Source organism: Populus nigra, chromosome 10, assembly GCF_951802175.1.
Source record: "Populus nigra chromosome 10, ddPopNigr1.1, whole genome shotgun sequence".
Classification (NCBI taxonomy): Eukaryota; Viridiplantae; Streptophyta; class Magnoliopsida; order Malpighiales; family Salicaceae; genus Populus; species Populus nigra.
In genome coordinates this window covers 1,775,265-1,791,302 of record NC_084861.1, presented here as the reverse complement: position 1 = coordinate 1,791,302, position 16,038 = coordinate 1,775,265, and the positions used below count along the sequence as shown (strand labels likewise).

Sequence of the window (16,038 nt, the reverse complement as noted above, 5' to 3'; positions counted from 1 at the left end):
ATTAGCAAAACCAATTTACTCAATCTTACCCTCCTAATTAAAGAATGCCGCCGAGAAAAAGAAAATTATCAACTCAAATAATTTATTTGGAGATGACAACAAATTATTGACATGAAAGGAATTTCTTTTGATGCATTTGCCTGCAGTAGCAAGTCAAGTTATAAAAGAGGTTTGGCCCGTCTTTTAATATCAGTATACTATTTACTTTATTCTCATTATATATATATATAAATTTAAAGAAAAAAAAAAGAGATTTTACTTTACTCATCGTCACAAATTGTTAATTACTAGAACAATATGTTTTTTATTCTTTTGTTTTTCTATTTAACAATCTCTATTTTTTTTTCTTTTCAATTTTAATTTAATCATTTAATATTAAGTTTATTATGAATTACCATTTCCTAATTATTTTTAATTTATTTTTTTATGAGTTTATCTTAGTTTGATGACTCAAACTGTGGATTTGACAAGTTAATTCAATTGATTCAAGTTTTTTTTTTAATTGATTTTTTTTAATTTCACCCTTAAATATTAAGTTGATCGAGAATTATGCTTCATAATTTATTTTGATTTGTTTTCTATAAAGTTATCCTCGTTTTATAACTCGGGTTATAGGTTTGACCGGTTTATCTAGGTTGACTCAGACTGTTTTTTATGTTTTTTTTAAATCCAATCTTTTTTCAATTTTATATTTTAACACTGAGTTGATTTAGAATTGAGTTTTATAATATGTTTTAATTTGCTTTTTATTGGGTTATTCTGGTCTCAAGATTTAGATTGTGACTTTGACAGGTTAACCTGAATTGATTCACGTTATTTTTTTTAATAGATTGTTTTTAATTTCTTCCTTCAGCATCGAGTTTATTGAAAACTAGGCTTTATAATTTGTTTTGATTTGTTTTCTATAAGATTATCATGGTTTCATGACCCGACATGTGGATTGACAAGTTAACTTGGATTGATCTAATATGTTATTATCTCAATATTTATAAAAAACAATCATCTTAAATATTTATTTTGAATCAAATTATATTTTTATAATTATCTAATTAGCAAACTACTTATATTTATGGTACCTAGGCATAGTTGCATTGGTAATATAAGGAAAGGTGCAGGAGCTTTCTTGAGAAAGAGCTAAATAAATTTGAGATAGCATTTGCTGTCATAAACAAGAGCTAAGTAGCAATAAAAAAAACTCTTTACCTTTTCTCCCTTGGCCCGACAGGCAAGAGCGACTGAAACTTGGCATCATTTGCTCATTAATTACTTAGTGGCCTTCGTTTACTAATATTTTATGTATTCAAAATCCATTTTAAGACGTTGAGGGGAATCTAACCAGGATGAGTTTATACTTAAAAAAGTTTTAAGATATTGAGAAGAATAAATTTTTATCAACATTTATATTTAGAAAATTTTAAAAGATAAAGAGGAAGAACTCATAATAACATCCATACTTATAAAAATGTTTTAAGAAGCATAAAAGAATCCAATGAAAATAGTGTTATTGCATTAAAGAGATTAAAATCAATTTTTTCTTTAAGAAGTTATTGTATTTTTTTTAGAGTAAGAGGTTTGTAGCCTTTTTTAGCAATTACATGAGGTATGAGAGCTTTTTATTGAAGAGAAATCATACACGAGAGTGAGAGATTAAAAGTTTATTATAATATCCAAGTTTAATGGAAAAAAAGAAGAAGAAAAGAAGACGAAGCTATTATTGCTCCAATTAGTTGATGAAAATAAATAAGATTGATCAGAAAATATGCTATAAATTATGAAATTGAAATTTTGTATAAATTTAAAATAGATTTTTAATTCATGATATTGGTAGCATAGAAAATAACACCTAGAATATAAAATCAATCTTTTATTCCAATGAAAATTTAAAAAATATTTAAATTAGAAAAGTAATGTTTTTTATTAATAAATATATTAAAATAAAATTATTTTATTTTTTAAAAATTATTTTTGACATCAACACATTAAAATAATTTAAAAATATAAAAAAATTAAAATTAAAAAAAACCCACGTAGTCCTAACCAGAAAACATAGTAATTGTTTAGGCTCTTCACAGTTTGGTCAAAGGCAAGCAGCGATTTTAGATGGATGGGTTTAATTGAAAGCACGTGAATACGCTACGGACTAGTTGGGTGAATATTTCATGTAGCCATGACGTGGTTGGGCTTTGAATGAGAATTGTTATTTACCACAAAAAAATTACAGAAAAAAATTGAAATATATATTATTTTTTAATTAATATGGGGTTTGCCTAATAATTTTTTAATTCATTTATCACTCAATAACCGGAGTTTTAAATTAGATTATATCTTAGATCGGATCTAACAACTATATTACAAATATCACTATAATAATTTGTATACCTACAAAAACAAAGATAAAAATAGAAAAAAAAATTATTTATATTTTATAAATGATTAATGCCTTACTATACACGAAAAAAAAAAGACATTATCATCCCAATTAATTATCTTGTATTTTGATATAAAAGAATTTAGAAATCAATCAAAATTATTATTATTTTTGAAAAATTATCTTATGAACGACATACTTCATTTGAGTAACTTATCACTCCCATATTTACAATCTTCTTCTCATACTTGCTACAAAGATCACTTCCTAGATGTTTTATCAAAAACTACATTAACCATGAGTGTTTGATATGGAGGTTAAAATGGTTTATTTATTTATTAATTAAAGTTTAATTTTTTTTATTTTAAATTATTCTTTTAATGTTTTTAAATAAAAATAAATTTTAAAAAATAAATAAATTTTATTTTAATATATTTCAAAACAAAAATAACATTAAAAAATCACATTCCCCACCGCCCACAAAACTGGCCCCTGGCCTTTAGTTTTAGTGAAGAGGTAACCCATCTTGCCTTGGAGTTTGGAGTGTAATCCTTGAAGGCAAAAAGTTTTATGGAGTGGCATATTTATGGAGTGGCATAGGATATAATAAAAAAATCTCGAGCAATACAAAAACAAATGAATTGAGTATTGAACACATCACCTCACCTCGCCATTTGAGAAGCGTAAAGCTAGTGCTGACCTTCCACAAACACACACACACACACACTGCTCTTGCCCATATTCTTCTTCTTCCCCCTTTTTCCCTTCTTCTTCATCATCCCTCCCTTGTCAAGAACATCATTCAGGCCCATAGCATTATTCCTTCCCGTCTCAAAAGATGCTTTCTTTTAAAAATATAGAGATGTACTTTTAAAATGTATGGAAGAGGTTTGAATAACACGCAAGCAAAGAGCATACCTATCATATATATATATATATATATATATATATATATATATATATATTGAAGTGGAGAGCCAACGGTTTGATCACAAAACCAGATCAGAAGTCTCACTACGTGGGAAATTGAAAACAGTCAGAGCTATAATATATAAATATATGCCATGGAATTGCCTAAATCAATGCTATTAAATAGCTAAACACAATCTAGTTTTCCTTCTTGCATAACTTCCGGATGTGGTAAAGCACTGCGAAGGGGAGAATCCAGGTCCAATCCTATCCAATTATTTTGAGTCAAATCAGGAGAAGTTTTATTCTGTGATCACTGGGCTGGGTCACCAGTTTTATAATACTTGGATTTAAATAATTTTTGTAATATGTAGGGCTAAAAAACCTTTTCTTTTTATCAATTTGATCAATTAAACATTCATATTTTCAATTCCTGTTAATTGAATATAATCTATCTAAATGTTAATTGAATACTTGCTTTCATCAAGTATTTTGATCGGATTTTAAATTAAATTGGAAGATAGTTGAATTGATCAAATTCAAGGAAAATCTTTTCCCAGCCTGCGTCCCTTGTTTCTGAATAATTGCCTCTTTGTTTAAGGTCGAAAACGGTTAATAAAAGAAGTTTGAAAATCTTAAATTAATATGTATATGTATTGACTTCCATTATAATTTATTTTATAAAATAAATACATGGTTAATATATAATTTATTAGCCATCTATTTTTTTAAAATAAAATAATAAAAATTGTGTATGTTGAGGTTTATTATGGGATCTAAGTTTAATTATGAAAAAAAGCTATTGTTTCTCCAATTAGTTGATCAAAATAAATAAGTTGGATTAGAAAGTATGCTATGAATTATGAAATTGAAATTGTGTACAAATTTAAAATAAATATTTAATTCATGATATTGGTACCATATTAAATAAGACTTAACATATAAAATCAATCTTTTATTCCAATGAAAAATTATTAGAATATTTTAAATGGAAAATTTATGAACTAGAAAACGTAGTAATTGTTTTGGAGGCTCTTGACATTTTAGTAAAAGGCAAGCAACGATTTTGAGATTGATGGATTTAATGGAAAACATGTGAATATGCTAGAGACTAGTTTAGTGAATATTTCTTGTAGCCATTCCATTAAACATGAGATATGGTTGGATTTGCAATTGTTATTTCTCAAAAAAAAATTAGAGAAAAAAATTAAAATAATTCTATTTTGAAATTGATACAGGTTGATTCAATAATGTTTGAATTGATATAATAATATAGGGACCCAAAAAAATCATATTAGATTAATGAATGACATTATAATACTAGATGAAATTTGATTAGTTTATATCTTATCATCTCAATTAATTGTTTTGTATCTCGATTTGAGATTAGTTTGTATCTCAATAAAAATTATTAATTTTCATCAAAATTATCTTAAGAACAACATCATTTCAGTAACTTATCACTCCCATTATTTTACTCTCCTTGTAAGAGTTCAATGTTGTAGTGACCCTTTCTAGACGTGTTCTAGATGGCCTTTGGTTGGATAAAGAAGTTGTCACTTAGTATTAGAGCTACTAGAAACCCGGATCGGTCTTTTAAAGATTCAAGGCAAGAGATTGGTTGCATCAAAGAAATGTATTAACACCCCTAATATGCCTTATCTGAGATAAGTTGCATTGTTTTTCTTTGTTTGCTATGGTCTAATAGTGTTTTTATTTGTACTAGCTTACTCTGACGAGTTTGCTATTATGATCAAACCCTAATTTTCTAGATTAAGAACTTGGTCTGGAATGGTGAAATGTCTTCAATTATCATTAAGGCTTTCTTAGGATAAACTTAGAATTTTGAGTTATTGCATCATTTCAAATAATATTTCAAATAAAATTCCTTGTAATTTTTTATCTTATATTATGAGTGAATGAGTTATATTACTACCTATAATAATTTAGATATTAACCTTATACATGTTTTTTATCCTTATATTAAATGTGAGTAATAATAAATTATTATCCCTAATAATAATTTGGATATTAACCTTTTTGTAGGTTTTTTATCCTTATATTAAAAGTGAATAATATATTCTCTTGCCAAAAATAGATTTTTAATATTTTTAAAATATAGGCCAAAATCCTTTGAAATTTCACAAACTTGTTGTAAAATCCAAACATGGCCTTACCATTTTACTTGAAACCTTTGATTCAACCATAAATCAAGGTTTATTGATTTGACCCGAAAAACAAACCAAAACCTAAACTAGAATCCAAAATGAATCAAACTTAAAAAAAAAAAACTCAAAAACGTTTTATTAAAACGAATCGAAACCCATAAAAAACAAAGAACATTCAAATCAATTCCAACAACATGAATTCGAATCAAGAATAGATTGTATAAAATCAAAGTATAAAAAGGTTGTAAATCATGCAAGAAGGACCAACAATCAAGCATCCATTCACTTCTATTATTAATAGATCACGTACCAAACATTAGTCAAAATGTGTTTAGTGTGAAAAAATAAACCCTGGAATTAAAACCTATAATTATCAGTTATTAATGCAAAATAACCATAGATTATTAACTAATCAAGTCCTCCAAAGTGTTTAATGCAAAGAAATGGACCGAAACTAGTCCAAATCATGGATCTAACACAATATTCTTGGGAAGAACTTGAAGAACACAAACCCAAAAATACCCAACACACTATCAAACCCAGAGCTGGCCATGTAGGCCTCTAAACACACTCCTTTTGATCCTCACAAATCATATTACTAATACCAAGCATAGTTGAATCCAAACAACTAAGAAATAATATTAAATAATCAATAACATGCATATCTGACAATTTTAGAGTTCAAAATTGATATCTTGACACTCAAAAGAACTTAATCAAAACTCAAGAACCTATAACATGAATTAACAGCATAGAAAAAACATTGACATCCTTACTACCATATTTAGCAGATTACAAAAGCATTTTGTCTCATAAAAAACAATATTTAAACATTTTTTAAACATTAAGAACCAACTCAAAGCAGTATTAAACAAAGAAAAAAAATATTTTCATACATTGAACAACATCTAAGCTCAACACCATAAAACACCAAAACATGTCTAAAATATCATTAAAACATGTAAGAAAGAGCTAGAGGTATTCCTTGTGGACATCATCTGCTAGGTTAGATGAAGGTTTTATACCTTCAAAGATTTAAACAGTGGCTGCTATCTTTTTTTGCTCTCTTTTGCAAAACTTTACCTTCACAAACTTTTTTGCTCTCTTTTGCAAAACCTTCCAAAGCTAGAAAAAAACCCTTATGCTAGGCTTGTGAACATTCACAACTAGGGTTTTTTCTTTGTATTTTCTCTCTTATTTTCTTCCCCTCTTCCTTCTCTTTCTCCTCTTTTGGTTATGATTTTTCAATGTATTTATAGGGTTTTGCTAGGTTTTTTTTATGGATTCAATCAATGATTGATCAATGCTTGGCTCTCTTATTGAAATGAGAGGGTTTTGGACAAATTTCAATAGCTAAAAGCTCTATTCTTGGCTAGTTTTGTAATGATGGTTTTGATTTTTAGGATTCTTGGTGGTTTTCTTAGATTTGAAGGGCAATTAGCTATTTTAGGCCTTTTGATCTTGAGAGAAAGTTTTAAGCCCTCGATAAGAACCCATTGAGAAGTTTTGAAATGTGAACACACGAAAAAATAAGTGGTTTTTGCATAATAGGTATCATGGTCATGATTGATTGAGTTGTCCACTTTTAAAGCCTCGTTAGAGGAACTCCAGTGTCATCCTTGTTAGAGACCTCCTCAAATTAATGGAGGTGGGATATATATATATTTCATTTGGATTCATCCTTGCTAAATTTGAAGGTTTATAGCTTCACATTCATTTGTTTCAATTTGTCTATTTGATCAGCCCAAAATTTACCAAAGCAGTGATAGCTGATTAGGGACAAAATATTGTTAAGTTCATTGAAGAAAATGGGATGTAAACTATAATAGCCCGAGATTTTTTATCTTTTCATTGTTGGAATTAATGGTATTTTTTTTGTCGTTATCTCAATGATGCTGATCACAATAGCATTCTAGAACTATCAAGTAGATTTTATTCATTAGTATAGTACAATACCCATACAACTTTATAAACCAACACCCTCATATAGAGAACTCAATACACAAGCACACAACATTATCTTTATATATTCATAAATTTACATTCTTGTTCTAATATAGTTTCATTATAAGTCTTTATAAAAGTGACGAACGATAATTTAAGAACTACTATACTTGTTTGTATAAAATAAACAATATCTTAGCATACGAATACATATTTATGACAAAATATGTGGATCTGTGAGACTGGATTCCTACACACCTTAGTCGTGTGACATCTATGTTATAGTACAAAATGAATACAAGAATTATAACCAATTTAAACATGACAATAAACAACTAGAGAAATATTATTGTTGCTTTTCGTTATTGGTCTAAATAAGTATATTCCTTTCTTTATCCCTTATATGTATAATGTAACATTCATTATTTTGCCAATTATATTATCCTTACCCACTCGTCTCAACCTTACTATAGTAGCTGTAGAGACCGGGGTTAATTCATTTGTTAAAGTTATTTATTTCGTTTTTATCCAGTAATCCCTTATGAAAACTACTCAACGTGTCTATCCACATTGTTGCAACCCAATTATCCATCTCGGATGCTATTAGTCGAGGTTAATCACAATATCCACACGCGATCATCCATCTTAGATGCCATTATACGTAGTTAATCACAATACCCAAACCTAATCATCCATCTAGGATACCTTTACCCGAAGCTAATCATAATACTCAACCCGATCATCCATCTAGGTTGCTATTAGTCGAAACTAATCATTATGTTCGAGCCTGGTCATCCATCTAGGATGTCATTAGCCAAAGCTAATAATCATAATCAATCCGGTCATCCATCTAGGATATCATTAGTTGAAGCTAATCATCATAATCAATCAAATATTCTATGTACGATCCATTTTTCACCACAAGATAATAATAGATCTTTCATACTGAATTCATTTCAAAGAATTTATATTATGCTAGAAGAGGGTGGAAACCACCCACCTGTTCCTCCTATGGAATGTTCTTGTTCGGTCAAAGCTCCGATCTCGATCGCATCGCCTGATATATCAGACAATCACTAATCAGTATATTTACATTCAATAATCACATAACCCATCACCATACATATCTCAAGAATACACATGTTCACATTCAAGTGTTTCACACATCTTATAAATCATATAATAAAAGTCATCATATCAAGACGCTTCTCTTAATTTTAAACTTAGGTCACTCAAGAACATCCTAGTGTTTAATTCTTAAGTTTCAAGGTGAGTTGGGTCAAGCTAATGATGCGTCACAAGAATTAAACCATTTCTGACATGAAATTTGTCAACGAAGTTGAGTCACTGTTATCATATAAAAGCATCAATGAAAACCTGGTCATTGGTGATACAGAAATCATCAATAAAAAACTAGGTTGCTGGTGACACAAATATTATCAACGAAAACAACTTCCATGGCTGACGTATGAAATTGTCAATGGATATAATCATTGTTGACTCAGAAATCATCAATAAAAATTGAGTTGTTGTCTACCAAAAAATCATCAATGAAAACTACTTCCACGACAGATGTATGGATTTGTCAGGTAAGATAATCATTATTGACTTAGAAATCATCAATAAAAATGGAGTCGCTATTGACTCAGAAATCATCAACGAAAACTATATCATTGTCGATTCACAACAACATGCTACAACCTTACCTTTATTCATTTGGTTCATAACCATGCAAATTCATCAATCATGTAACAAAATCAAAGCATTAACATCAACATGAATTCTATTTTAGCTTAGGTATGTTCCTAAGAGTTTAACAAGATCACAATTTATGCATTTCATCATTTCATTTCACATTCCATACGAGTTCATCAATCATATATGAAAAGTCAAGAAATCAATATGAACATGAATTCTATTTCAGCTTAAGTATATTCTTAGAATTTTAACAAGATTATAATCCATGCATTCATCATTTCATTTCACATTCCATGCATCCTTTCAATATAGTCAGTCCTCCCTTAGGTTTATACACTTAAAATCATTTATATTCATTCATATTTCTTTGTAAAGGGTCTACATATGTGTTCTTTCATCCCTTATTCTACTTAGATCTTTTGATTTAGTTATTAATTCTTGAGTTAAAGTGTAAGAACCCTAATCTCCCATTTCGAGTTATCCCCCATCTTTTTGTCTGAACCATGAGGCAACACCAAACCAATGAGATGATACTACTCTTACCTCGTGTTTTTAACAATTCTAGGGAAGGTTTTGGTGATTTTTTCTTCTCTTCCTCTTGATTTTTTTCCCTTCTTCTCCTGCTGCACCAGTCGGCCCTCTATGCTCTTTCTTCTTCCATGGTTTTGATCATTACCATTTCTCTTTAACTCTCCTTTCACTCAAACACTCAATAAAGGCAACATACAGCTGGGTTTAGGTAGGTTATCTTCCTGGAAAGGGCCATTGTTGCTGCAACTAAGGCTGTCGATTTTAGGAGAGGGAAAATCATCTTTTTTTCCTCTCCTGCATTTATACTCTTAAATGAAATGAGGTGTTTTGGTGCTAGTCATTCTTGTACTTATCCCTCTTTTAGGTTATCTTAGGGTTGGTTTTCCCTCCCCACAATTCCCACTTAGGCAGACCAGTTCCCCCCCTACAATTTCCCTTAGAGTAGGCCAATATGTTTCCCCTAATTTCTTCCTACCATAGGCCAACCTATTACTAACTTTGTTGGGTTTTACATAAACATTTGATGTGAATAGCTTATCTTTGTAGAAGGGGTATTTCTTAGTGAAATGGTTGTAGTTATAACCCCTGAGATGGTCAGAGATGCCACATTTATTCGTCTGAAGATATCTACTCTATCAGACAAAGTTGTCAAAGAAAAAAGGTGAACAATAGCTAAACGTCACATCATTCAATCCCTTCATTAAATCTAAGTGACGTATCATCTAGGTTATACCCTAAAAATTAGAATTTTTAAATTTGGATTTGATAAATTTTATTTTAGTCCATGTTCTTCCAATTTCTTTTAATATTTGCACCTGTAATTGCCTCCCAACTTTTAATTTTATGTAATTCCACCCCTGTCAAACTAAATTGTCAACCCCAAGGTTCAACACCATTTCCAATTCGGTCATTGGTTTTCAATTTATGCAAACTAGCCTTTAATTAATCATTAAACTTTTAATTATCTTCAATTTGACCTCTGATTTTACTAATTTAAGTCTCGGAAATCTCACACCTTTTACGATTTGGTCTTTGGTTTTGAATTTCTTCAATCAAGTCTTTAATTGCCTATAAAACTTTAATATTTATGTTATTAAGCCCCTAATTTGATCAAATTATCTTTTCAGACTTGTAATTCAACTCCCAGACTTCAATTCCTTCCAATTAAATCTTAAATTAAACTCTAAAACCAATTTTCATTGTCATTAAGCCCTCAATAAATTCAATTAAAACTTAAGAAATCTCAATTGAGTTATTAAACATCTAATTCTGAATTTTTCTTCCCAAATTGGATTTTTCTTGTTAATAAGGTATTTATTAGTCAAAATTGAACTATCAATTTTTCAACTTTGGATATTTTATTCCTCCCCAACCAGTTTTTGATAATTTTCTAGATATTTTTTATGTTCTTCCCCAACTAGTCAATTTGTTTTCTAGATGTTCTTGTTAATAGTTGCATCAAACATGAAATTTACCTTTAATTTTAGTGTGCATTTAGTAATGTGGTGTGTAATTATATAAAAATATTTTTGAAAAGAAAATGTATTTAAATGATTTTGTTTTTAAATTTTTGGTATCATCACATCAAAAGCATTAAAAAATATCTAAATTATTTTTTCAAGTCAAAAACACTTTAAAAAGCAAGTTAAACATAAAAACAAATATATTGTTTGATATTATATATGGTGCATTGTATTTTTTAAAAGTGTTTTTTAATTAAAAATATATTAAAATAATATTTTTTTAGATTTGTTTTTATTTTTTACATAAACATATCAACATCATCCAAAAACAACTAAAAAACATCAATATAATATATTTTTCATATAAAAAATAATTAAAAAAAAGCGGTATCGCATCTTGCTTTAGAGTGTGTTTGGTATTGCGGTAGCTGTTGTGGTTGTGGTTTGAAAAAAGTTGTTTTATAAAAAGTACTTTTAGTTGAGGTTGGTTTGAAAAAATAGGTATTTGGTTAAAACTGTGGTTGAAATTGAGGTTGAAGAAAAAGTAGTTTAATGTGTTTGGTCAAGAATGCTTTTGAAATTGAGATTATAAAATAATTTTAAAAAATATATATTAATATTGATGGTTTTGAATTTAAATATTGTAGATTTAACTATTGCTATTACATTATGAAATAAATCATATTTTATATAAAATATTTTTTTATTATTCCATTGAACTATCTACAATTCCATTACGTTTGAAATACATCCGACAATTTTCTTGGTTTCTTTAACACGCAACAACATAACTTGTAAAATATAATCAGAAACAAATTAGAATTGTGATCAAATTCTGTAAATACTATGTCATCAAACGAATAAAATACAATTAAAAATTAAAAATATATATTTTTTATTTTACTAGGTCAGACCCGATTTAATGTATTTTATGCATTGAACCGGACCGGGTCTGACTGGAACAGTAAAGCTATGCTCCACCACTGAACGCATGGTTGAATTTAAGAGCCGCGCAAGAAAACAATAGTTTTTTGCTTTTTGTTTTTTCTATGTTTTGCAAGCAATTTATTATGAAACTCATGCACAGTAAATACTTTTTTTTTTTTTTAACCAAATGTTTACTTAGTGTGTTTTTGAAAAAACAAAACCTCTAACGCGTAGCCAAATGGATTCTTGGAGCTGGGAGTCTATTCCTGACAAGCAAAACGTTATGGGGTGGCATAGGATATATAATAAAGAAAATTTCGAGAAATACAAAATCAAATGAATTGATAATCCATATCCAGGTAAGAAAGTCACAGTCAATATTGGACACCTCACCTCGCCATTTGTTAACTGTAATACTAATGCTGACCTTCCTTTCCTGGAGGCTGCCCCGATACAGACACACACACCAACGAAGTGACTTTTCCTCCTGCTGTATAAATCTGCATTGAATCCCAGCACCAAAGACAGCAACCACAATGGCTCTCACCCATAATTTTCTTCTTTTCTGCTCCCTTTTTCCCTTCTTCATCATCCCTTCCTTGTCAAAAACATCATTCAGGCCCAAAGCATTAGTCCTTCCCGTATCAAAAGATGCATCAAGTCTCCAATACGTTACCCTGATCAACCAAAGAACCCCTTTAGTCCCTGTAAAGTTAACCCTTGATCTAGGTGGCCAGTTTCAATGGGTTGACTGTGAAGAAGGCTATGTATCGTCTTCTTATAAACCTGTACGTTGCAGATCTGCCCAATGCGCACTTGCTAGGTCCAAGAGCTGCGTCACTGAATGCTATTCTAGCCCCAGGCCAGGATGCAACAACAACACATGTGCTGTCCTCCCTGACAACACAGTAACAAGTACTGCCACTAGTGGTGAGGTTGGTCAGGATGTTGTTTCAATTCAATCTACTGATGGATCAAATCCTGGCAGAGTTGTTTCTGTGAATAAATTGATCTTCGCTTGTAGTGGAACACGTTTCCTAGAAGGTCTTGCTAGTGGTGTCAAGGGCATGGCTGGCTTTGGAAGGACTAAGATTTCACTTCCTTCTCAGTTCTCTGCTGCTTTTAGCTTTGACAGGAAGTTTGCCATTTGCTTGACCTCTTCGGCTTCAAATGCTAAAGGTGTTGTATTTTTTGGTGATGGGCCATATGTTCTTCTTCCAGGTATTGATGCCTCCAAGTTTCTTATTTACACCCCATTAATTCTCAACCCTGTAAGCACAGCCTCTGCTTACTTCGAAGGAGAGCCTTCCTCTGATTACTTCATTGGAGTCAAGTCTATCAAGATTAATGGAAAAGCTGTACCATTGAACACATCATTGTTATCCATTGATAGGATCCAAGGCACTGGTGGAACAAAGATTAGCACTGTGAATCCATATACAGTAATGGAAACAACAATCTACAAAGCTGTCATTGCCACTTTTGTGAAAGAGCTAGCCCTTGTTCCTAGAGTAGCATCCGTGGCACCATTTGGGGCATGTTTTAACTCAACCAACATTGGTAGCACAAGGGTTGGACCACCCGTGCCACAAATTGATCTTGTCCTGCAAAGCAGTAAAGTTTCCTGGAGGATTTTCGGTGCAAACTCAATGGTTCAAGTTAAAAGTGATGTCATGTGTCTTGGGTTCGTGGATGGAGGTCTAAACCCTAGCACTTCAATCGTCATCGGAGGTTACCAATTGGAGAACAATCTTCTGCAGTTTGATCTTGCCACTTCAAGGCTTGGTTTCAGCTCTTCACTCTTGTTTAGACAAACAACATGTGCCAACTTCAACTTTACATCTAATAATGTTTAAAAAAAGATTGTTTCCTTTCGTGAAAAATACATCATGTAGTGTGTTGATCATTTGCGCATGTTGCTGTTTTTTTTTTTTAATCTGATATTTGAATCTAAATAAAAAAAAAATTACATGACATCCAACGCCAACCTTTCAAGTAATATTTGATTATCTTCTCAGAATAAAAAAAAACAAAATGAAGTGCGAATACAAATAAAAAAATATTGAGCAATACAAATTCAAATGAATTGAGAATCCAGGTCCAATCCTATCCAATTATTTTGAGTTAAATCAGATAGCTTTCAGGAGAAATTTTATTTTATGATGACTGCCTGACTGGGTCACCAGTTTTGTGATACTTGGATTTAAATAATTTTTGTAATACGTAGGGCTAAACTCATTATATGCATTCTGTATTTTCACAGATGCATTAAAAAAGCTTTTCTTTGATCAATTAAACATTCATATTTTTAATTTCTATTAATTAATTAAATATAATTTATCTAAATGGAAAAGGAAACTACTTACTAGAGAGTGTGGACCAAGGTGATCAAATTAACTCGAATTAAAAAAAAATGATAATAATTACCCATGTATCTAAAAAGATTTTACTCAATCGGTTGAGATAGATTTTTCACTATCAAATTCATTGCCACCTTCGTCGGTAAATACCAACAGAAATATATCAATTGTATTTTTTCATGTGCTCACCAATGTATAAGTTTTTATAGATGCAGTTACCGATAGAATTATAATTGGATTCAAACAGGCAATCTGTACAATGACATGTCACTTAGATTGACAAATGAAATAATTCTATCGGTAATATTTAATATACAACCTGACACTCAACCCTCCTCTTCCCCTCCCATATTTCTCTTTCTACCTTAAAAAACCTATGCAATAAAACAAACAACCCCATCTTCAATAATGCATATATCCTTTTTTTAAATTTGAACATATTTTTATAATGTTAATTTTTTTATTGTATATTTTTATAGTTTATGTATTTTGTTTGAGTTTTTACTTGTTTTATTGTTTTTTATCAAATAAACTTGTTGTATCGATTTATGAATTTGTATATGTTATGGTTTGATTTAGATTCTGTAAAATTGTATTTGTTTGTAAATTATTGAAACTTATGTCAAATTACCGGCTTAATGTGTTGTTATGAAATAAATAATTGCTTGTTTAACTGGTTCATTTTATATTTTATCAATTTTATTGCTAAGTTGTAATTTTCATAAATGTGTATAAATTTATATCTACGTAGATAGTTGATAATGAATTAAGAGAAGTATTAAAGTAGGTTGAATAATCTTGAGTTCAACCAATATTTTTACAATTTTATTTACTTAGCTTAGTTAATTAATACATGTTGTCATCATTATTTAATATAAGTTTGATATAAGTCATGGATGATCATTGATGGATGTATCGAGGTTCACCCCAAGGATTACAGAGGATGGATTATTGTAATAGAGTTCAGGGTTTTATTAATTACGCAACATCTAATCTAAGAAATATTAGTGGAGGCAGTGTCCTTTCACAGCGGGATCCATTCACTCGCAAGTATGAGGTGCATTGGAAAGATGACTTTTCAATGTAAATTTATTTTGCTTTTAGTTGGTTTATATTTAACAATTTATGAACAAATAATATTTGATTAAATTTATCAATTTTTAGGTTCACAAACATTGAGGTTGTCCGAGTAATAACATCAGCATTTAAATAGGCAATAGAAATTTTATTATTTCAATGGAGCCATATTTTTCAAACATTCTAATTGGAAACCACATGTCGATGCATGATTTACAAAATTTAAGATTAGTGTTAACTTAAAACATAGCAATCAAAATAAAAAAAATTACTACATTTTATGGTTATTTACTCTACCATTCCATCAGAGCATATTTTATCAATGGATTCACAGATGGAAAATGGCCATCAGAAAACTCCTTATTGGTAATTTCTGGTCTGTCGAAATGTCTGTCGTTAAAAAAAAACCCGATGGTTTTAAAAATGGACAACACAAATAAAAAAAAAATTACCCGTTGGAATATACGAACGAAATTCCGTTGATGATTGGTAGTGGTATTTAAAGTAATTTTATTCCAACTCTCTGTAAAATATCAACAGGATAATTTTGTTGGTGATGTAACAGTTGAAGTGGCACATGCAATAATTTTTTT

At 29.9% G+C, this 16,038-nt stretch overlaps 1 protein-coding gene across 1 annotated transcript; it reads left to right on the top strand.

Annotated features, from left to right (window-relative positions):
- The first annotated feature begins 12,449 nt into the window (after nucleotides 1-12,449).
- On the top strand, nucleotides 12,450-13,914 carry LOC133705813 (probable aspartic proteinase GIP2). Its single transcript, XM_062131189.1, has one exon. It carries the CDS (start codon nucleotides 12,545-12,547, stop codon nucleotides 13,862-13,864), a length of 1,320 nt encoding a protein of 439 aa, XP_061987173.1. The 5' UTR covers nucleotides 12,450-12,544; the 3' UTR covers nucleotides 13,865-13,914.
- Nucleotides 13,915-16,038: the final 2,124 nt, after the last annotated feature.

Bases quoted from the DNA above. Each gene is read 5' to 3' on its own strand.
- LOC133705813 (XM_062131189.1), top strand. From the start codon at position 12,545: ATGGCTCTCACCCATAATTTTCTTCTTTTCTGCTCCCTTTTTCCCTTC.